The sequence below is a fragment of the Peromyscus californicus genome, unplaced genomic scaffold, assembly GCF_007827085.1.
Source record: "Peromyscus californicus insignis strain IS unplaced genomic scaffold, ASM782708v3 Scaffold_9__1_contigs__length_137607984, whole genome shotgun sequence".
Taxonomy (NCBI): domain Eukaryota; kingdom Metazoa; phylum Chordata; class Mammalia; order Rodentia; family Cricetidae; genus Peromyscus; species Peromyscus californicus.
The window spans coordinates 112,464,559-112,488,681 of NW_026294617.1; the positions used below are offsets into that span (position 1 = coordinate 112,464,559).

General features: G+C 41.8%; 2 protein-coding genes across 2 annotated transcripts in view; both read left to right on the forward strand.

The window, feature by feature from the left end:
• The window catches only part of Manba (mannosidase beta), a 90,078-nt gene that overhangs the window by 39,082 nt on the left and 26,873 nt on the right, over positions 1-24,123 (forward strand). Inside the window, exons 6-11 of the mRNA XM_052730996.1 lie at positions 658-833; positions 2,164-2,274; positions 17,471-17,622; positions 19,909-20,026; positions 21,875-21,961; positions 23,939-24,106. Coding sequence (XP_052586956.1) covers positions 658-833; positions 2,164-2,274; positions 17,471-17,622; positions 19,909-20,026; positions 21,875-21,961; positions 23,939-24,106 — 812 coding nt within the window. The remainder of the gene's footprint in view (positions 1-657; positions 834-2,163; positions 2,275-17,470; positions 17,623-19,908; positions 20,027-21,874; positions 21,962-23,938; positions 24,107-24,123) is intronic.
• Positions 10,415-12,719, forward strand: LOC128105703 (G2/mitotic-specific cyclin-B1-like). Its single transcript, XM_052730997.1, has one exon. The coding sequence runs from the start codon at positions 10,507-10,509 to the stop codon at positions 11,797-11,799; it is 1,293 nt and encodes a 430-aa protein (XP_052586957.1). The 5' UTR covers positions 10,415-10,506; the 3' UTR covers positions 11,800-12,719.

Consider the following 24,123-nt stretch of genomic DNA (forward strand, 5'->3'; position numbering starts at 1 on the left):
ACTGCACAGCCACAGTGGAGCACTCACTGCTTAGCCCTAGTGGAGCACTCACTGCATAGCCGCAGTGGAGCACTCACTGCATAGCCACAGTGGAGCACTCACTGCATAGCCACAGTGGAGCATTCACTGCATAGCCACAGTGGAGCACTCACTGCACAGCCACAGTGGAGCACTCACTGCTTAGCCCTAGTGGAGCACTCACTGCATAGCCCTAGTGGAGCACTTACTGCATGGCCACAGTGGAGCCCTCACTGCTTAGCCCTAGTGGAGCACTCACTGCATAGCCCTAGTGGAGCACTCACTGCACAGCCACAGTGGAGCACTCACTGCACGGCCACAGTGGAGCACTCACTGCATGGCCACAGTGGAGCACTCACTGCACGGCCACAGTGGAGCACTCACTGCATGGCCACAGTGGAGCACTCACTGCATGGCCACAGTGGAGCACTCACTGCATGGCCACAGTGGAGCACTCACTCACTGCATAGCCACAGTGGAGCACTCACTCACTGCATAGCCACAGTGGAGCACTCACTCACTGCATAGCCACAGTGGAGCACTCACTGCATGGCCGCTGCTCCTGTCTTATTTCCAGTGAGTCCAGTCGCACACAGGGTTGGTGCTTAGCACGAGTCCTTTTCTTCTTTTGTGCTGTAGATAACACTTCTCAAGAGTGGAATATTGAAATCGAGGCTTCTTTTGACGTTGTCAGCTCCAAGCCAGTTGTTGGTGAGGTGACTGTAGCCATCCCTAAACTGAAAATACAGCAGAAATACAACATTAAACTCCAACAGAGGCAAAGGGTTGTTAAACTCCTGGTGAAAATTAGCAAGGTGAGTGATGTCACTTCCGGGGAAATGCTGGATGAATGCCCTTGCTGTCCAAGGGAGGAAATGGCAGAGTGGGGTGGGCATTTACTTTCTCCTTGTATTTTCTAATCATTTTCTTACTACTTTTTCATTTTTAGGAGTTTCATTTATTTAGAATTTTTTTCTTTGGAGACAAGATTGCACACTGTGGTACAAAGTGGAACTCACTAAGCAGTCCAGGCTGGCTTCTTTTCTTGTTTGTTTGTTTGACATAGGGTCTTGCATCGTAGCCCAGGCTGGCCTAAAGCCCAATGTGTAGCTCAGACTGCTCTCCAATTTGAAGTCATCCTCTGGCCTTTGGAACTCTTAAGTGATGAGATTCCAGGTGTACAGGTGTATATCACCACGCATAGCATTTTTGCCTTTATTTTTAACTTCTCATATATTCTATAAGTTAACTAATGAATGGTTTCTCACATGTAAGATTAATATAATAGAAAAATATGTGATTAATTTGTCATTTTTTATTCTAAGAAGTCAGTTACAACCTTAATTTACATTTCTGGTTTCAGTGTGGTGGTTCTTTTCCATTCATTTTCATTGGCTTTGAATATTGGTGTTTATTCCCCCTGTAGCACTCTAAACTTGGACTCAAGGTTTGTTCATGTTTAGATGGGGTAGGTTTTAGCTTCTGGTTTTTTTTTTTTTTCCTATTAATCTGGTTGATGATTGTGAACAGGCGAAGACAGAGCAGAGTAACAACAACTTGGAAGAAACAAGAGCTTCAGTCCTGGGCGTTGAAGAGTCAGCTTCTAAGTCCAATTCTAGGTGTTGAGACTGTAGAGTAAACACGCTTTGGAGCGGTAGGGCCGGGAACAGCTGTTTCTTGAACACAGAGATGCTCTAGTCTAGTAATCTGCGCCATGCTCCCAACATGCTGATTGTTTAGATATTCTCAGTGGAGGGGCAGGGAATATAGTTCAGTCGGTAGACTCCTTCCCTGGTATGTGTGAAGTCCTGAGTTTGATCCCCAGTACCACATAAACTGTAATCCTAGGATTCTGGAGGTGGAGGCAGGAGGATCAGAAGTTCACGGTCCTCCTCTGCTACACAGAGAGTTTGGAGCCAACTTGGACTCAGGAGACCCTGACTCAAGATAAGCAAACAAATAAAAGTACAAAGTTTTAAAATAGTTATTCTGTGGCTAGACTTTGGCAGAGAGTAGGCATGGAAATTTATGCTGCTTTAGGACACAGTTTATGCTTCATTATTGAGAAATTCATGTAACATGATGAGTCGTACTATTTTTTATAAAAATGTTTAATATCACTTAGAATGAGTTATTTCTTAAAAGGAGGTTGCTGTGGAGACCTGGTGGCCTCATGGACATGGAAACCAGACTGGATACAGCATGACAGTTCTCTTTGTGCTGGATGAAAGCCTAAATATTAAAAAGTCAGCCATGGTAAGTAAGTACACTATTTTGTGAAAAGGAAGTTATGTCTTAATAAAATAGCAATACTGAGATTTGAAAGAAAAGAAGAAATTAGTAAAATTTACAGTTCTACCCCCCAGAGTAATAGCATTCAAAGGTGTATCGCTGTGGCTTCCTAAATGGATCAGATTTCTTGTTTGGCCATAGTCTTCCATGTTTCACACTCTTTTCCTTGTTTTCTTTCTTTCTTGGTGCTGGGATTTAAGCTGGGATCGGAATTCAGACTGTCTCTCTCCGTATGTCACATCCTCGGTCTTCTCCAGTGTGCTCTTGCCTTACATCTAAGTAACACATATGTATAATTTTAAAGTGTAAATACCATTAGAAGGATCACATGATAAGAAGGAACCTGGCCTAACCCTTTTTCTTCTTACTCCTAATCCACGGAGCAACAACAGCAACACTAACTTATACTTACCTCTTTAGCCAATTATCTTCATTTTCCAAGCTCACATGCTTCTACTGAGACTCTCTAACTTATCCCTCCTTTCCACTTTGGGGTATAGCACTTAGAAATGCAAAGAACTGCACGCTCTTACTTATTAGTTATATGGGTTTACTCAACCCTGTAAGTGCCATACCCTTGTGTTAAAATGGGGGCAGTTGGAATGATGTAACTTGGATCTAGCCTATCACAGCCACAGTATCTAAATAGCAGTGACAATAATCCATACCTAGAGTTTTCCTTCCCCTGACATCAACCTTAAGTATCTACAGATGACGGAGGTTGCCCTGTGGTGCCATCTCTCACAATGGGCATCACCTCTCCTTGGGCTCAGATGGCATCCTGAGCATAGGATATACCATTATACAGTTCATTTGAATTTTTCTTTTGTTTAAGTGTGCTACATATTTCTGAGACAGTATGAATGTGAGTGTGTGCACACATGCATAGCATGTTTGAGCACGATTCTTGGACTTCTTTTCTCATTCTCTTGGCCGGGGAAGTGCATCCTTCCACATAATGATTTATTGTGTGTTGTCTTCATAAAATGTGAAAAATAATGAGTTGTTCAAGCTTACTATAGAGAAAAAAGTAGGGCTTGTATTTGTGGTACGTCGTTCCTTTTCATGTAGGCTTATATTGGTTGTACCATTGTTCACTCTGAATGAAGATGTCAGCCTTTGAGCACTGAAGGGGATGAAGATGTGTCGGCCTGTACCTGCATTCCTGTGTAGGTGTGGAGTGTACTGTCTCCCTGTGTGGCTTCTGTGGAGATCATGATTGTTGGTGCTTATTCGTTCAGTTACCTCTTGGGGTCCTCTTGTGCTTTGACTGCTATGCTCCTGATAAAACTGGGATAAGGCATTGCATTTATTTCTTTGAGAACTTAATAAGACTAATAATTCAGCTGGGAGGTGACTTCATTAAACCAGCACTTGTCATGACAGTTGATGAGTCCGCTAGAGAAATAGAGAACTCTGGAGGCGAGCCAGGCATGGTAGTACATGCCTTTAATCCTAGCACTTGGGAGAGTGAGGTAAGGGGTCAGAGTTTGAGGCCAGCCTGGACTATCTAGTAAGACCCCATCTCTAAAGAAAACATCGAAACAAAACAAAATAAGGATTTGAACTGGATTAGGGATACGGATGTGTAAATTGGCAGAATGCAGATAATTGTAGCTTTGGCAGGGGATGAACCACCTCAGGAAGGGCACAAAGAGGGCTGAACCCTGAGGAATTAAAATAAGGATGTGGCAAGAGAACAGTCTGTAGAGAAAACTAAGAAGGAATGGTCAGAGGTAGAGAGTCACCCGGTTTGTGTGGAGAGGTGCGGAGCTAGAGGGAGAATGTTCAGGGAGCAGGCCGCGCTCACAAGCATCAGCCACTGCAAAGATGTCATGATAGAAAGACACTGAAGGGTCCCGTGGGTTTGGTAGTGAGGAGGCCGCTGGCTGCCTTGATCAGAGTGGAAACCGAACTGCAAGGGTTCCAGCAATGATGGCCGTCAAGGCAGTGGCTGTGGCAACCACTAACGCTGACATGTCTGACTTCACCAGTTTGTAATGGTGGCCCGCTGTGGGTTAGGCTATGGTCCACATGTGGGCCTCTGAGCAAATCAGTGTTTGCATTGATGTGCTAGGAACCAGAGTTTGCCCAGTGGTTGGTGTCTATAGTGTGCTAGTTACTTCTGCGTCGCTGTGAGTGAAGCACCGGAGAGAAGGAGCGGTTTACTTCAGCTCCTACCTGGTGGTCAAGGGTCAGTGTCGTGGAGGTGGTTCTCTCCTTCCACCACGTGGGTCCTGGGAAGCCAAAGGGGGCCATCAGGAGTGTGCAGTCGGAGCCTTTATCTGCTAAGACATCTCACTTACTGACCCAAAAAACAGTTTTGAATGATAATCATAGTTTGCGTTTTTGGATAGAAAGTCACTTAGCCGCCATCTCCCTCTAGCGTATCTTATCTCCCAGCACTCTCCATGGAAGGTAACTGACTTTGCTGAAAGCAACAGAAGTCTATTTATATTGTCTCTGATGTCAAGATTATTCAGTTAAATTATTGTCAGAAGGTGATAAAACAATGTAAGCAGTCAATTAGAACTTGTATCTCATACCCCAAAGCCAGAAGGAGAAGATTGCCAATAGCCGTTCTAATTAGAAAAGCAATGGGGGATTTCCTCAGTTTTTAAATTTAAAATACACTTCACTCCTTTCTTTGATGTTTAAATCCCCATTTCCATCTTTGCAGTTTCCTAGGGCAGAAAGAGAACATGACAGCCATGGAGTTCTTGCTTTTTCTTTCTGAGTGTTACCCAGAGCTCTCTGAAGACCTCACTAGCTCCAAGCCAGACAGGGGTGAAATTCAGAATAATCAAAGTGTGTTTCCATCCAGAGAGTTCCCTGAGGCTGTGCAGTGTTTATGTCTGGGTTAATTTCCCCAGTGGTGTCGGAGCAAATTCGAACCAAGTGGGTTGCTGGAAACAGTGAGAGTGTGTTCTCTCTCAGCAGCAGACTCTGAAGTGCAGACCACGTGCATCTAAAGCCAGGCTGCCCTACAGACCTGTGCAAGGCCCTTCCTTGCCTCTTCCTCCTTGCTGGCAGCAACCCTGCCCTTTCCTTGCCTTGTAGATGCCAGACTCCAGCTTCTGTCTCCTTCACCACATAGCCCACCCTTCCACCTTCTGAAACTTTACATCATTTTTCCCTGTCTCTGCCTCCCAAATGCTGGGGTCACAGGCATGAGTCACCATGCCTACCTTCTTTAAACAGATGCCATCCGTTGGGCTAGAGCTTGGTGTGACCTCATTCGAACTCAATGATTGATATCTTTAAAGCATTATTTCCAAATAAGGTCACATTTTTGTGGTTTGGGGTAGACCTGAATTTTGGGGACATAATGTTTAAGCCAGTCCACCTTCCTTCATCCTTCTCCCTGTCAAAAGCTTAGTTACAGATTTACAAAAGGCCACTGTCAGTGGCTTCCTCAGGGAGCTATGAGAGCTGTTTACCCAAGTACATGTAGTAAGTGGGTGTAGATTGCCCTGTTTTGCTTTGCTATCAAATTTTAATTATTATTTTGGGAGTTCTAGAAAATGCTAGTGATAAAATACTGTTTCTCCCACATCTGTTGTTGGCCTAAGTTTTTCACATGGGGTGTTCACTCTTGAATTCTGATAATGTATATAGAGAATTGGATCTGGCACATTCTTTTTTGGTGTTTTGAGACAGGGTTTCTCTGTGTAGCTTTGTGCCTTTCCTGGAACTCGATTTGTAGACCAGGCTGGCCTTGAACTCACAGAGATCCGCCTGGCTCTGCCTCCCGAGTGCTGGGATTAAAGGCGTGCGCCACCACTGCCTGGCAGATCTGGCACATTCTTATTATTGATCATTTGGTAAATATTATGATAGACATGGACGTTTCTTCAGAGAACTTCTGTTGAATGGTATCCCTGGTTTCATATAGTTTTAAAATTAGATTTATTCATTTATTTTATTTGTGAGTGTTTGGCCTGCATTTATGTGTGTGCTGGAGAAGGTCAAAGGGGGACATCAGAGCCCCTGGATCTGGAGTTATGGTTGGTTGTGAGCCACCATGTGGGTGCTAGGAATCAAACCTGGGTCCTCTACAAGAGCAACAAGTGCTCTTAACTGCTGAACCATCTCTCCAGCCCCATATAGCTCTTTCTAAAGCAAGTTCGTCTGCTTGAGTTTGCTTTGAACACAATTTGTGTACCTAGTTGTTGCCTTCTTGACATGTTCTTGCACTTAGTTAGGAATAAGTGAAGGGACTACGGAGATGGCTCCCCTGGTAAAGTGCTTGCCAGGCAAGCATGAGGACCTGAGTGGTTTTTGTTTGTTTGCTTCTCTGGGTTTCCCTGGCTGTCCTGGAACTCACTCTGTAACCAGGCTGGCCTCGAACTCAGAGATCCACCTGCCTCTGCCTCCCGAGTGCTGGAATTAAATAAGGCGTGCACCACCACTGACAGGCGAGGACCTGATCGCCAGCATGCACCGCATGAAAGCTGGGTACAGTGATGCATGCCTGTAATCCTAATGAAGTGGAGGCAGAGACAAGATATATTCAAGCAACTACATCCATGTTTCTTAATTCCCTGCCATTGTCTAAGATAAAAATGCTAGCATACCAACAATCACTGTGGAAATTATGCAGAAGTCAAAGGAATCAACTTCCAAACTGACCTCTGCTGCCTGAAGCTCATTCTGTGAACCTCATGGACCTTGTTCTTTTTGGGAGCATGTCTTCAAATGTGACATTTTCAGAACTTTGGAAATGCTTCCTTCTTTTGAATAATGTGTTTAGAGAATTGGATCTGGCACATTCTTTTTTTTTTTTTGCCTCATGATGGAAAAGGTTCTATAAAGTCTAGAAGTTCTATCCTAAGTGAAAATGTTTACTGTGAACCTGGGGCAGAAGAGGGATATAGCCCCAAACTTAATCTAAACTTTGACATGGAAGTACTCTAATAAAACAAAACCAAACCCAAAAAGTAGACATTGCAGTTCAGCTCAGATTTTGTACTGGTCTGCATGAATTATTCTCTTTGGAATTATCTTTTTCTTCTTGTAGTTTCAGGTGAGGGCCACCAGATACGGTATATTTGGCAATCACCAGACACTGTCTTAAATGACATACAGGGCAACATTGAGGTTTAAGCCACTTTGAAAATAAGCGCACAGGAAATTTGGTGGAAACAACTTACTATGAAACAACAAAACGTAAGGAAATAGATGTTCATAAGAGAAAAGAGTCGGCTGTGGGGAAGGGTGTACTGAGGAGTAACAAACAGTGTAGCTTTGCTCTGGAAGGTCCAGATAGGATTGCAGAGTGCCCTGGCTCTTTCAGCGGGAGCTAGACCCCTGCTCAGAATCAGTGGCCAGAAAACATTTGCTCCTGCTCAGCACTTCTCTAAATTTGTGGAAGAAACACTTGAGAAGAATTTATTTAATTTCAGAGTAGTTGGAACGGATCAAAAAGAAACAAAAGCTGGGAATCTTTGCCAAACTTACCATTGTATTTAATCCTTTCCAAGGTATTTACATCTCTTTGACTTCACTTGATAGAACATCTCTAAGTTAAGACTAACCAAAGGAGTTTTTCTGTTGGCTGTAACAAGATTGATTGGCAAACCTGGGTATATTCTTTGTATATAGCCAAGGACCAATACTGTGGTTTGCATCAAGCATCCTCTAGCTTGCTATGTTTATTTAAGTTGTTCTATTACCAGGAAAGACTCAGGAATCAGATATTGGGGTGTGAAAAACTGATAGATCAAAGAAGCGGCAGATGAGAGACCAGCTGACCTCTCCACACTTCCCTGATGGAAGAGAGTGTACAATCTCTAAGTCCCTCCCTACTCCTTCCTGTGTCTTCTCCATCCATATTCCTGGCTTCTCTATGGCTAATTCTGGTCAGCTAGTCACTGGCTCCACCCCCTGATTCAAGGTTAACTTTATTAACAGTCTCCGGTGTCCCGGTGTAATCCAATATCCCGCATCACAGGCTCATGTTTTAAACACTTGCTCTCCATCTGGTAATGCTCTTTTGGGAGGCTGTGCACTCTGGGAGGCAGGGCCTATCTGGTGGAAGGAAGTTAGTAGGAGCAGGCCTTTGAAGGTTAGAGCAGCCCTGGTTCCAGACACTCTCTGATTCTTGGCCAGCCACCAAGTGAACAGTCTCTGCCACAGGTGCCTGCCACCAAAGACTGAGCTTTTCTGTCAGGCCTCTCCCACCACAGCGGACTGAAAGCTCCCTGAAAGCACAAGCCCAAATTAACCCTCTCCTCCTGTGCTGGTTTGAGTGATGAATGTCCCCCATAGTATTTACAACCAAACCCAGCTTTGCTTGGTTGTAATAGAACCCACATAGAAAAGAGAGGTGTCTAAAATGGTTGTTTGGCGTCAGATACACAAGATACACATCTGACTAAAAATTGATCAGATAAACTCTGCGCTGTGCAAATGCCAGCCTGGTAACTTCTGTTTGTGCCATTTAACAGTGAAGAGTGGCCACCTACTGTTAACAAGGGTGCAGTGGAGAGTGTCCACCTGCTGTTAACAAGGGTGCAGTGGAGAGTGTCCACCTACTGTTAACAAGGGTACAGTGGAGAGTGTCTACCTACTGTTAACAAGGGTGCAGTGGAGAGTGTCCACCTACTGTTAACAAGGGTGCAGTGGAGAGTGTCCACCTACTGTTAACAAGGGTGCAGTGGAGAGTGTCCACCTACTGTTAACAAGGGTGCAGTGAAGAGAAGCCACCTGTCATTTCTACAGGCCGGAGCTATTTGTGGAAAGCAGGCATTTTTTTTTTTCTCACTTTTGTGTAAGTGATCATTTTTGGTGCACATAACATGGTCTTTATCTCTAAAGTGCATAGTAGTTGATCTGAAATGAATTTAGACAGCACAGGTTTGCCAAAGTTTAGGAACAAACAATGTTGTTGTTAGGAAGAAAATTATGGACAACTTCATAAGTATCTGATTACACACAGTCAAGTCGTGGCTCTGAGCTTGTGACTCACGATCTGTCTGATCAGCAAGAGAGAGAAATTCGAGGAGTTCGGTATTTACTTATCAACTGTAACCTCATCTAGCCTTTGGTTACAGTATCCAGAACTCCATCTGGAAGAATGCATTGAGCTCTTCTGTACTTTTGAAGCTAACTCTTCTATTTTAAAAAGGAAACCATAGCTGGCATGATGGGACGTACCTGTAATCCCAGCACTTTGAAAGCTGAGGCAGGGGGATCAAGAAGAGACGAAGGCCAGCCTTGGCTACTTAGTGAGGTCAAGGTTGCCTTGGGGCTTTATGAGACTTTGTCTCTAAAGACAAAACAAAGTAAATTAAAAACAATTTTTATGAGTTGAAATCTTTATGAAGTAGCCAAAAAAACAAAAAAACAAAAATAAAACAAAACAAAAAAACCCAAAAAACCAAACCAAACCAAACCCCTACTTTTGGGTAATATTTTACTTTGTTGGGCTATTTACATTTTTTTTTTCTGCCCCATTAGTGGATGATATGCTCACTCTGGATGCACATGTGTATTGCTCAGGAATCTTTTTCAAAAGCCGTTTTCAGAGGCCATTGTGTTCTGGGAAATAAAATACCTGTTGTAGAAGGCTTTTATGCTACCTGTTGAGTTAGAGAAGGACACAAGAGGACCTGAGAGCACTGACCCTCATCCTGGGCGCACTGGCCTCTAAGATGTCAGAGTGCTGGAAGCAAGCTGACTGGTAGCTGGCTCCCCCAGAGACGCCTGGGTACTTTGAAGCTGCCTTCCACTCTTGCTGGACAGTTGCGCTGCAGGGGTTGAGAGATGGAAAGAGATGCTTTTTCACAGAAAAAGCATCAAAAAGATTTGTGTTTTGTAGATAATCCTCTTTGTAACATTTATAGATAGTGAGAAATAAATAATTCCTTTCCCCCACTTAAGTGATTCTCAAATTTATCTTTGACACAGAACTACTTTATACTCACAAAAAATTTAAACATTATGCTGTGCTTATGTTTCTGTGGGCCATAGGTTCTGATACTTAGCATGGTAAATATTGAAACTGAGAATTAAATACTTACTCATTTGAAGTCACCATCGGAAGTCCATGATATGTTAGCACACTGACTCCTTTTGTGAAAAAAGTATAGTTAGGGGCGTGCTGCGGAGGAACGGCTGTTGGTGTCTGCCCGTGGCCACCCGGAGGCCGGGGTCTTTGCTTCTGATCGCCGAGCCTCTTCTTCGGGAGGAGCCATGGCGCTCAGGGTCACTAGGAACACGAAAATTAACACAGAAAATAAGGCCAAGGTCAGCATGGCAGGCGCCAAGCGTGTGCCTGTGGCCATTGCTGCGGCCTCCAAGCCCGGGCTGAGACCAAGAACTGCGCTCGGAGATATTGGTAACAAAGTCAGCGAACAGGTACAGGCAAGAGTGCCTCTGAAAAAGGAACTAAAAACTTCAGTTACTGGAAAGGTTTCAGCTAAAATCCCACCAAAACTTCTGGAGAAGGTGCCTGTGAGTGAGCCAGAAGTGGAACTTGCCGAGCCTGAGCCCGAGCCCGAGCCTGAACCTGTTATGGAAGGAAAGCTTTCTCCTGAACCTATTTTGGTTGATAACCCCTCTCCAAGCCCAATGGAAACATCTGGATGTGCCCCTGCAGAAGAATATCTGTGTCAGGCTTTCTCTGATGTAATCCTTGCCGTGAGTGATGTGGATGCAGATGATGGAGCGGATCCAAACCTCTGCAGTGAATATGTGAAAGACATATATGCCTATCTCAGACAACTGGAGGAAGAACAGTCAGTCAGACCAAAATACCTGATGGGCCGTGAAATCACTGGAAACATGAGAGCCATCCTAATTGACTGGCTGATACAGGTTCAGATGAAGTTTAGGCTGCTGCAGGAGACCATGTACATGACTGTCTCCATTATTGACTGCTTCATGCAGGATAATTGTGTACCCAAGAAGATGCTGCAGCTGGTTGGTGTGACTGCCATGTTTATTGCCAGCAAATATGAAGAAATGTACCCTCCAGAAATAGGTGACTTCGCTTTTGTGACTAACAATACTTACACTAAGCACCAAATCAGACAGATGGAAATGAAGATTCTTAGAGTTCTAAACTTCAGTTTGGGTCGCCCTCTGCCTCTGCACTTCCTCCGTAGAGCGTCTAAAATTGGAGAGGTTGACGTTGAACAGCATACTTTGGCCAAATACCTCATGGAGCTCACTATGCTGGACTACGACATGGTGCACTTTGCTTCTTCGCAAGTTGCAGCTGGAGCTTTCTGCTTAGCACTGAAAATTCTCGACAATGGTGAATGGACACCAACTCTTCAGCACTACCTATCCTACACTGAGGAATCCCTTCTGCCTGTTATGCAGCACCTGGCTAAGAATGTCGTCATGGTGAACCGTGGCCTTACAAAGCACATGACTATCAAGAATAAGTATGCAGCATCCAAGCATGCTAAGATCAGCACTCTGGCACAGGTGAATTGTACACTAGTTCAAAATTTGTCCAAGGCCGTGACAAAGGCATAACTCAAGTGGACTACTACATCTGCAAATTGGCACCATGTGCCACGTGTACATAGTATACAGTGTTTACTTGCTCTTCAATAAAGGTTGACGTTTTTACTTTCAAAGCTTACCTCATTTGAATGTGGTCGATTCTGACTCTAGGATAACAGAAGTTGTCTGAAACACGTAGGAATATTTTAAAAACTGCTTTTAGTATAGTGGGATCCAACTAATGTATATAACTGTAGCCTTTTTGTTCATATACTTCCTTCACTTTATGGGTTCCGACCTACCCTAAGTTGTCCTGCAAAGTCCTCTGCCTCGCTCTGGTTTGGACTGCAGATCTCCCAGCTTGTCCGTCCATCTGTCCTTCCGGTTTCTACTTCAGGTGGTTGATGCCCTTCACCACTGTCTCTTGAGCTATGGACTTTCAAGTCTGAAACCCAGTTTTCTTGTGTAATTATTTATTTGTTCTCAATTGGCTTGGAAAATAGGATGTTTAAAATTAAAGTTAACTTTTAAAAAGAATTTGCCCCTCAATCTCAATGTCCTGTACAAATGTAATCATGCATATGTTTCTAAGGAGATATTTTTATATAGGTTCGTTTTTCTCAACAATATTCCTTTCGACAGTCCTTTCAATGCCTGTATTGCATTCCATAGTGTGCATTTCATACTGTATGTAATGTAATCATTCCTTTAATGCCATTCAAACTGCATTCTCTCGTTGCCTCTATACACAATACTGCTTGCTAAAATGTTGTTTTATACCTTGCTTGGCTTTATGCATAGTAGCTTTCCTAGGGGGGTATGCTTTAAATTCTGACAAAGCCCGGTGAGACTTGTCACTATATCAAGGTGCCATTTTCTCTTTCTCCTGTCTTGAATGGCAAATATCCTGTTTTATACATCTGATGTCAAGTGGAATAAAATTTCATTAATGGGAAGCTTTCCCAATTTAAAAAAAAAAAAAAGCATAGTTAGGAAATAAAAAATTGGGGGTGAATAATAATATGTTTTTTTCATGTTTGCAAATCTCTTTAATATTCTAATGAGGAGAATGAGGCTGTCATTACATCTATGTACAGTCAATTTGCAGTGTTGCTTCAGAACATGTGAGGAAATTCTGACCTCACAGGGATAATATGCACCGTATATATCATTTATATTTAGCTGGAAAGGAAGAGAGGATGTTAGTAGTCTTTTCAGATAATTGTAGATATTCTTCATATTACACTAAGGTTTAGTAAGTGCTCGTTTCTGGGGATGGGAGACGAGACCCTGGCTTGGTTTCTAGCACCCTATCGATGGCTCCAGGGGATCTCATGATCTCATCTGGCCTCTATGGGCACTTGTACTCATTTACAGATACCGCTCCCCACCAGACACATAATTAAAAATTTTAAAGGCAGCTATTTAAAAAAGTAAAACCAACAAGAGTTAGTTTCTTAAAGTTAGTTGGACTGTGAATTCAAGATGTTTCAATGCATTCTTTAGAACCCTGCCCTTTGCTTATAACAGAGTCTCCCATGTGTGATACTGTAATACACTGCATGGGCTATTTGAAAAATACTGCTTTCTGGAGGGTTATGAATCTTTTCAGTGTTGAAATATTTCAACCTGTGGTACACATTCACATTCTTGGTGTTTCTACTGACGTCATCTGAGATGTTTTTCAAATACTGAATGCGTTCAAGCTCAATGTGGTGGGCACAAGTTTTCTTAAGCCTTGTTTTTATTTTTCTTGAATTTTATTATTGGCCTTAAATACTGTCAGTGAATATTTAATTCACTTTCAAGAAAATGTCCTCAAGTCCAACAACTGTGGTTGTTGGTCAACTGTTCATGTAAATAAACATGGTACTTCCTGAGCAAAATGGCTGACTCAGCTCACAGCTCAAATGGTGGTTGACTTAGCTCCTCTCCCCTTAAGACATTATCAACTTGATGCTCTATGGGTATTTTCCATTTTGTCTTATGAATATTGAAATGATTACATGTACTCAGCTTTGGGGGTTATCTTAGCTACGTTTCTTTTGTTGGGAAGAGAAATCATGACAATGCAACTTATAAAAGAAAGTGGATATCGCTCTGTATGCTGTGAATGTGTTGCTCCGATTGGTTAATAAATAAAATGCTGATTGGCCAGTAGCCAGGCAGAAAGTATAGGCGGGACAGGCAGAGAAGAGAATTCTGGGAAGAGTCAGGAGTTGCCAGCCAGACACAGAGGAAGCAAGGTGTGAAGACAGAACTGAAAAAAGGTACCAAGCCACATAGCTAAACATAAATAAAAAATATGGGTTAATTTAATTTAAGAGCTAGTCAATAGTTAGCCTGAGCTAATGGCTGAGCAGTTTTAATTAATATAAGCCTCTGTGTGTTTACTTGGGTCCAAGCAGCTGCAGGACTGGTGAGTGAGAGAGATTTGTCCTGACCATGGGCCCAGTGGGACACAGAAAAACTTCAACAACAAATGGCGCCCAATGTGGGGCTCGAGCCCATGACCCTGAGATTAAGAATCTCATGTTCTATTGACTGAGGTAGCTGGGCAGAACCAGGAAAACTTCAGCTACAGCATTTAGTTGGGGCTTGCTTGCAGTTTCAAATGTTAGTCCATGACCATCATGATGGGGGATAGCATGCAGCCTGGCATGGCACTGGAGCAGAGAGAGAACAGATTTGGCATGGGCTTTTGAAACCTCAAAGTCTACTCCCGGTAACATACCTCCTCCAACAAGGCCACACTTCCCAATCCTTCCCAAACAGTTCTACCAACTAGGGACTAAGCCTTCAAATACATGAGCCTATGGGGACCATTCTTCTTCAAACTACCACAAGGGTTTATAAAAATTAAAATATTCTGTTTGCCAAGGATTTTCTCATGTGAGATTGTCATTTCTTTTCTTGTTAATGGGTGAAGATGAAGGAAGCAGTGACTCTCGGCCAGTTTGGAGGTACTGCCATGACTCCTACTAATGCAGTTGCCATGTCACCTACCTCTGCTGCTGTAACATCTGTGCAGATGTTAGCACAGAATTTACATGGTTACCCTGAGGATCAAAAATCATCTTGTGCTTTGAATAGTTCAATACTTCCTATATTTTGGTGCCCAAAATTTACATAGTAGATTGTCCTTGATATATTAAGCTGATAACAAGGGAATATAACAAAATAGCAGGCCTATCAACGCCTAGAGAGTCACCCATTTGTAAAGCAAAGTACCTTCAGATAGCCTGCAACCCATCCTGTCTCTTGCAGCTAAATCTTTTAATTATCTAGGTTATTGTGTATTGCCAAGAGGGAGGTGGTGAGATTCCATTCACTATTGTTTCTTCCTGTAGGCATACAGCAATACCGACTGCTTGCTTGTTTCTCAGCTAATATATACACTTCTCCAGCCAGTGCATCATGTCCACACTGTGAAAATTTTGATGCATTCTTGGTTCATCAATCCTTGACTTTTAAAGGGCTTATTATGTCTATGTTTAAAATATTTGATTTCTTTTTCTTTATACCATGAATAATTGGTCATAGAACAACACAACTGTACCATAATATTTTTGTGCGTGTGTGATGTATGAAGTCTTGCTCTATCGATCTCTTTCAGACTAAGTCTCTCGCTAAACCTAGAGCTCAATGATTTGTCAAAATTAGCTGGCCAGTCAGTCCTAGGGATCCTTCTGTCTCTGCTTTCCCAGTGCTAGGATTATAGACACATGCTGGGATTACAGGGGTGCACTGCCATACTGATTTTCTTGACATAGATGCTGGGGATCCTCCAAGTTCAGATCTTCATGACAAGCACATAACCCACTGAGCCATCTCCCTAGCCCCTACAAACATTCTGTCTGTCTGTCTGTTTATCTATCTATCTATCTATCTATCTGTCTGTCTGTCTGTCTGTCTGTCTATCTATCTATCTATCTCCCTACCTACCTATCTACCTACCTGTCTATCTACTTACTTATTTATAGTGAAAGTATCTACCTACTTATTTATACTGAAAGTAGATTTATAAAGGAAAACTGAGAAAGAGCACCCAAAGGAAGAATACCCCATAAATATTTTTTAAAAGATGTTACATTTGCATTAGGTATAATAAATTATTGACTCCTGAAAAATCAAGGGAAAGATGCCTTTTTATCAAAATTCCATTTCTTATTTATAGTTATACCCGGTGCCTCTTATTTGTCATTTTTAAGTTTCAGCATTTTTAGGTGTAGGCTATGCAGCTGTAGATTGAGAATTGAAGTGTTCCTTTCTTTAGAATAAGTTGCTTGTAGCCCAGTCTGGTTTCAAACTTGGTGCACAGATTAGGGTGACCTATAACTGTTGTTCCCACTGCTTCCAGCGCCTGAGTTCTGGAATCATAGATGTGCGCCACCACACCTAGCTTTATGAGACACAGGAATCCAACCCAGGGCTTCTGCACACTAGGCAGGCAGGCTTTCAGTGGCGCCACATCCAGAGCCTGAGAATTTAAGTCTTCCAATCACATTTTTGCAATTCATCCTTAGAGTAGGAAAATTTTTTTATAAATGTCCTTTTACAATGAACTAAAATATTACTTAACTCTAAAGCAAATTTGATTATGATTAAAAATTAATTTAAATTTAAAATATCAGGTATCACTGTGAATCAAATTAATGAATATAACTTAGCTTTATGTTTTTGGGTAGGTTGCTGGGAAGACATTAGGGTTCAAAGTAAGGATGTATTGAACAGTTGTGAGGTTACAGTGTTCAGAGTAGATGGCCAATGACAAGCTCGTAGGTTCTCAGGAAAACTGTAGAGAACAAACTGAGTCTTTTGTTTTGTTTTGTTTTTTGACACAGGGTCTCACTATATATTCCAGGCTAGTCTTGAACATTTTTCCTCCTATCTCTCCCTCCTGAAAGCAGATTATAGTGTACAGTCCATTCCCAGCCTATAAATTAATCTTTTATTTTTATTTCTTTATGAAATAAGTTTTCACTGTGTAGCTCTGCCTGGGCTAGAATTCACCAGGCTGGCTTCAAACTCACAGAGATCTGCCTGCCTCTGCCTCCAGAGCACAAGGAATAAGGTGCATGCCCCCAGGCCCCGCCTAAACTAGTCTATTAAAATTCTACTTTTTCAGCCAAGAATGGTGGAGCATACCTTTAATCCCAGCATTAAGGGGCACAGGTTAGTGGCTCTTTGTGAGTTTGAGTCACTCTCTGTGAATTTGGGGCCAGCCTGGTCTACAAGAGTGAATTCCAGGCGAGCCAGAGCTACATAGTGAGACCCTGTCTTGAAAAACCAATCAACCAACCAAATCAACCAGACAAATAAACAAGAAACCACCACCAACAATAACAACAAAAATACTTTTTAGTTCTTCCAGCCTCTACTTTAGAAGTAGATCATTCAGAACACGCAAACTGAGTCTATTATCTGCTGTTGATGATGTCATTATACATCACATGTCTCTGGAAAGTACCGCTATCTTTCCAGGTAGTGAGAGGGACGGAGGCAAATGCTGTCTCAGTTTTACTTCAATTCTAGGTGGGGCCTATAGGAGTGTGTAGTCATGTTTAGCTGGGTGCTGGGGATCTGAACTCGGGTCCTTGTGCTTGTGAGCCATCTTCCCAACCCCGCACTTTCCTTTTTAAAGAACCAGTTTGCTTACACTTCTAAGTTGACATTCAATATTTATTTCTTTTCACGGCAGGTTTATTTCAGGACAGTGCAACTTATAGAAGAGCCCATAGAAGGGTCTTCTGGCCGGAGTTTCTACTTCAAAATTAATGGACTTCCTATATTTTTGAAAGGCTCAAACTGGATCCCAGCTGACTCATTCCAGGATAAAGTTACTTCCGAACTGTGAGTGGTGGCTTCTTTGCCCATCCTTCCCCCACCTCTCTGCAATGCCACTAAGCTCCAAGTTCAAAGTTCCTCACATCTGTTTCTTTCACTCTGGGCAGAAGGAGCCGAGGCTAATGCAGAATGATAGCATGATGGAGATTTCAGGATAGACAAGATTGTTTTCAATCATTTGTTCTCCCTCTTGAGATACGGTTTTACAGCTAGCTGGTCTGAGACTGTTAAAGGCATCCTATTCACTTCTTACAAAACTATTACTATATGTTTTCTCTGGAGAAAAAAAAGAAAGCAACAAGTTGATATTTGAACCAATTAGTCTCAAAAAATTTAAATCCAGCTTGTTGTTGCTTTTCAAAGAATACATTAAATAATTTTGAGCATGGTTTTAAGGGATAAGGGCCTACATTTACTTTTTATGCTAAGGTATTTTACTTGAAAAAAACTTCTTTTGTATGTATGATGTGTGTGTGTGTGTGTGTGTGTGTGTGTGTGTGTGTGTGTGTGTGTGTTGGGGGGGTTGTGCTCATGTGTATGTGTAGGCTCACATCATGCCACATGCCTGTGGAAGTGAGAGGATGTCTTAGTTAGGGTTTTTATTGCTGTGGCAAAACACCATGACCAAGAACAATATGGAGAGGAAAGAGTTTATTTGAATTACATTTTCACATCACTGTTCATCACTGAAGGAAGTCAGCACCAGACCTCAAACAGGCCAGGAACCTGGAGGCAGGAGCTGGTGCAAAGGTCACAGAGGAGTGCTGCTTACTGGCTTACTCTCTATGGCTTGCTCAGCCTGCTTTCTTACAGCACCCAGGACCACCAGCCTAGGGATGGCACCACCCACTGTGGTCTGGGCCCTCCCCCATTCATCACTAGTTAAGAAAATGTCCTACAGCCTCCTACCTTATGGAGGCATCTTCTTAACCGAGGCTCCCTCCTCTCTGATAACTGTAGCTTGAGTCAAGTTGACATAGAACTACCTAACACAGAGGACAACCTTGGGTGTCAGTCCTTACCATCCATCTTACCTGAGAGGGTTTTTACATCGTTCACCACTGTATGTGACAAGCTGTCTGGTCCAAGAGCTTCTGGGGATTCTGTTTTCACCTCTCATCTTGTCATAGGAGCCCTGGAATGTTCTACAGTTGTGTGCTGTAGAACAACCCAGCTTTGTGTGGTGCTGGGGATTCGAACTTAGATCCTTATGCTTGTACAGCAAACACTTTACCCATCTCACCAATCCTTTTTCTACTTCACTAAAGAACTAAAAAAATTCTTGGTGTGAGGGGAAAATGTAAAAATATAAGAGCACAGAAAGTAGTCTGTCTGTCTGGAGAACAAGTCTGAAGACCAGAGGACAATGTGAAGACATGAGGATTCTGGGTAACAAAATTTTCTGATGGACAAAACCAAGGGGAGATAGATAATTCAAAATGATGGCTCTGTTAATTCACTTCAATAGTAACCTTTTACCATCAATAACTATCCTACAACACCATGCCATATACCTTAAACACACACACAATTATATATATATATATATATATATATATATATATATATATATATATATATATACACACACACACACATACATATATACACACAATAAAACTTATAAAACAAAACAAAAACATGGAAGTTCTTTATCTGGAAGATAACTACAAGTGTTTTTTGAAGGTTTTGAAAATGGAACTTAAAAGTTAATATACTTTTCTGTGTATGGAGTGTTTATACTGTCCTTTTTCCTTTGTGTGTGTATGTGTGTACGTGTTCAGGGGATGTGCATGCATGTGGCGGCTAGAGGTTGATGTTCTCACTCATCTCTTTCCTCCCTACTCTTTGAGACAGTCTTTCACTGAACCTGGAGCTTACTGATTGGCTAGATTTCAGGCATGTGCCTGCCCATCCCGCTGCTTAGATGAGTGTTTGGACTCAAATCCAGGTCCTCATGTTTGTGGGTCAAATACTTTACTTTCTAAGCCATTTCCCCGGCCCCACACTGCATTTTTCTACATGTCAAAATATAAAACAAAAAATAATTTAAGAAATAGTATAAGGTTACTGACAACTTACATAATGAAGAAATCATGCATAGCTTTTTTTTCAGTTTGTTTGCTTAATGTGGTCACAACTAGTCTCTTTGTTATTTTACCTAAGTTTTTGGTATTAATGAGAACAAAATCATTTTGATTTTAAAGTGGATTTTTCCTTTAACAGATTGAAATATTTTGTAATGTTCCCCAATTTCTGAATTAGTATTTACTTTTGCAATTCCTTCTACAGGTTGCACCTCCTTTTGCGGTCTGTTGTGGATGCTAACATGAATGCGCTGCGGGTCTGGGGAGGAGGTATTTATGAGCAGGATGAATTCTATGAACTCTGCGATGAACTTGGAATAATGGTGAGTATGTGATACAGTCTCGATGTATCCATAGGTGACTCATCCCTCACTCTGATGTTGTGAGTTGATATTGCCCTTTAATACTTTGCTCAGAACAGGGAGTCATGTTCCTTATTTGTGGGTTCCTTATTCCTTATTATCTATGTTTACTTATTTATTAATTTTGGCCAAGGGATAAATGAACTATAGTTGCTAACAAATACCAGAATTTTCTACTATTTAAAAATAATAGCTATTGTATATGAATTATAATCTAATCAGATGTAGATCTACATTTCCTTCATAATTTTTCTTGTGATATGTAGCTATACATAATAAAATAAAATAAAATGTTAAATAACTTAAAGAGCTCTGATGAACTCTGAAGAGAAACAAAAATAATAAAGTTAACCAAGAAAAAGATGTTTTCTTTTGAGTTTTACTTATGCAAGTTTTACTTTGAGGAGGACTAAGCAAGGAGATACCTCTGTCCTTTAACATCTCTGGAGAACTGAGTTCAGGAGCCCTGTGGGCATGCAGCCCTAGATACTCAGTCATCTCACATAAAGAAATGGAATGCTCACACCAAGCCACCCACATCCTTCCATATGCCTTATCTTATTATTGGATCACTTACAGTACTTCACAGAACATGATACATTAAACACACACACACACACACACACACACACACACACACACACACACATATACACTGTATATATGAATGCTTACGTGTGTATGTATGTCATGTGCATGCTTGGTGCCCTTGGAGGTTAGATGAGGGAGTCAGATTTCCTGGACCTGCAGTTAAAGGTGGGTATAAGCTGCCATGTGGGTGCTGGGAACTGAACATGAGTTCCCTGTGAGAGTAGCAAGCGAGCTTAACCCCTGAGCTATCTCTCCAGCCCTGTGAATATGATATAAATAGTTGCCATACTTACTATTTAAGGACTAATGACAAGAAGAAGAATCTGTGCATGTTTGGTATATATGATTTTGGGGGATTTTTTCTGTATATTTTTTTGACCCATAGTTGAATCTTTGGACACAAACTCATGGATATTGAGGGTCAATTGTATATATTTTCAGATTCAGAAATACAGTTATCAGATATACAGAGTACCAGAGGAGAGTTGGAATCACAGCAACAATTATAGGCATGATGGCAACCACATACTATACTGTTCATTGAATGGCAGGCATTTTTATCAGTGCTATTTTTCTCACTTTTTAGTTTGTTTTTATTATTTTTTTCATGCCTTCATGACATAGTAACTCTTGTTCTCTGTCCCATTTACAGAGCTTAAAAGTGACCCATGAAGAGGTGTATACCTTGCCCAATAGTTCACTATCTGTGTGTGGTAGAATCCATACTGGCAGGAAGGCAGACTGCTTGGGGGCTTTGCTGTGTTCAGCCACTCCACACAGGCCTCCTAGGAAAGGACTTCATGGTCTCATTATTAAAGCGGGCATCTAGTAATCTTTCTGTCTGCAAAAGAAGTTAAATCCTTTCTAAACAAACTACACTTTTAGTGGTCTGGTGTGTGTCTTGCCACTCAATGCCTGGTGAAATGGGAAAGAATAGGGAGACGAGGAAAGCCTAAAGCTTCATTTTCCCCACTCTCTCATTATAGTTCCTTTTCTGAATCCTCTTTCCTTCCTGCCTGTTCAGCATTCTCTCAGGTTTCTAAACATTTTTTGTGTGATGCTGGGAAGTCCTTCAGTGTGTGGGCACAGTGTAAAGAGGCATTCAGGTGGGTGCGTTTGCAGAAGAACTTGCTTTTCCTTTATGTGAAAGATAACCCCCTAAGAGAACACGAAGTCTTGCTTTCTGTGCGATGACACTGCCTTTGTTTTGTTTGATAGGTATGGCAGGACTTCATGTTTGCCAGTGCCCTTTATCCAGCTGAGAAGAGCTTCGTGGCGTTAGTGAGAGCCGAAGCTGCTTACCAGGTATGCTATTATTATACCTTCAAGAGGAGAAAACATGCATCTTAGTTTTTCCTTTTGTTAAATCGCTCATTTCTTTTTGTTGTTTCAACTAAATCCTATGAAAAATTGCAGTCTGGTAACTGATTTCCTGAGTGATTCACCAGTGTCGTGGCTGTAATATCACCTGCTTGCTGGCAACACCCACATTTATGCCCCATCCTCCAGTCTCTGTTGAGTCCCTTGGTGCAGTAACCAGCTGCCCGCTTGGTGGTGTGGTCAGAGTTTTAATGGGCATTAGTGTAACGTGTCCAAGCCACACACTGATCACTTCCCCAGCCCTGCTGCTCCTGTAGTTTTCCTAGCAAATGAACACTACTCTAGCTCAGGACAAAGATTTAATGTGACCCTTGAATCCATGAATTGTTTTACATTCCAAATCTGCCTACTCAATGATTTTATGTGCTTATTTATTTATTTGTTTGTTTGTTTATTACACTCACTGGGACCTGGAAATCATGGATTAGGACAGGCTGACCAGTCAGTGAGCCCTGAGATTCTCCTGGCTCTGCCTCCCCAGCACCACAATTACAAATGTGCTCCACCCTGCCCAGTTTTTGACATGGGTGCTGGGGATAGAACTCAAGTGTAATGAGTCTTTCTCTGTTCCACCAGCCAGCTCCCAAATAATGGCACAGAGACTTCTTATTAATTTACAAAAGTTCAGCCTTAGCTTAGGCTTGTTTCTAGGTAGCTCTTATAACTTAAATTAACCCATTTATATTAATCTATGTGCTGCCACATGGCTTGTGGCTTTTACCTCTCCTCCTACATGTCCTGCTTTTTCTTTATCTGGCTGGTGACTCCCCCTTTCTTATTCCCAGAGCTCTCTCTGTCTGGAAGTCCCACCTATACCTCCTGCCTAGCTATTGGACATTTAGCTTTTTATTAAACCAATCACAATGACATGTCTTTACACAGTGTAATCAAATATCTCATAACATTTCCCCTTTTTGTCTAAATAAAAAGGAAAGGGTTTTAACTCTAATATAGTAAAACTATATGCAATAAGAACAATTATCAGGTAGCAGCTGGGAGCCGGGTGTCTATATGCTGCAGGCTGCCTCAGAGACTGCAGGACTAGGAAGCCATGTCTGGCTCTGTGTTTATGTGTTTGGAAGCTTTTTTTTTTTTAACCTTTTCAGGTCCTATGTGGGAATTTATGACTGTCATTGGGTACCATATGTAAAGAGTTTTTTTCTCTGACCCACCAGTCAACTCCCAAATAACAACACAGAGACTTTTTTTTAAGGTTTATTTATTATGCATACAGTGTTCTGCTTGCATGTACACCTACAGGCCAGAAGAGGGCACCAGATCTCATTATAGATGGTTGTGAGCCACCATGTGGTTGCTGGGAATTAGACTCAGGGTTAACCCTGAGGACCTCTGGAAGAGCAGTCAGTGCTCTTAACCTCTGAGCCATCTCTCCAGCCCCGAGACTTCTTATTAATTATGAGAGCTTGGCATTAGCTTAGGCTTATTTCTAACTAGCTCTTATAGCTTAAATTAACCCATTTATATTAATCTATGTGCTTCCATGTGGCTCATGGCTTTACCTCTCTGTCTTCATGTCCTGCTTCCTCTGCGTCTGGCTGGTGACTCCCCCTTTCTTCTTCCCAGAGCTCTCTCTGTCCAGAAGTCCCACCTATACCTCCTGCCTAGCTATTGGACATTTAGCTTTTTATTAAACCAATCACAATGACATGTCTTTACACAGTGTCATCAAATATCTTGCAGCACTCAGAAAAACCTCTCCCTGTCTTTCAGAGAACTATTAAAATTGAATTTCCATAGTGCATGAGTAGCCATTTTGTGAATTATCAGGTAGGCAAGAATTTCTATGTGGAAATGCAATGATTGTAATTTTATTAATCATTATAGCTCTGAGTTCTTTTATGTTGAGTATGGGGAATTATTTTATGTTTTCTTAAATTTCAGATCAGGAGGCTCAAATCTCACCCCTCAATCATCATATGGAGTGGTAATAATGAGAATGAAGTGGCACTGAGTATCAACTGGTTTCATATTAAGCACCATGACTTGAAAACCTACATTAGAGACTATGTGACCCTTTATGTGAGAAACATCAGAGAGATTGTTTTATCAGTAAGTGATGGTTTTGG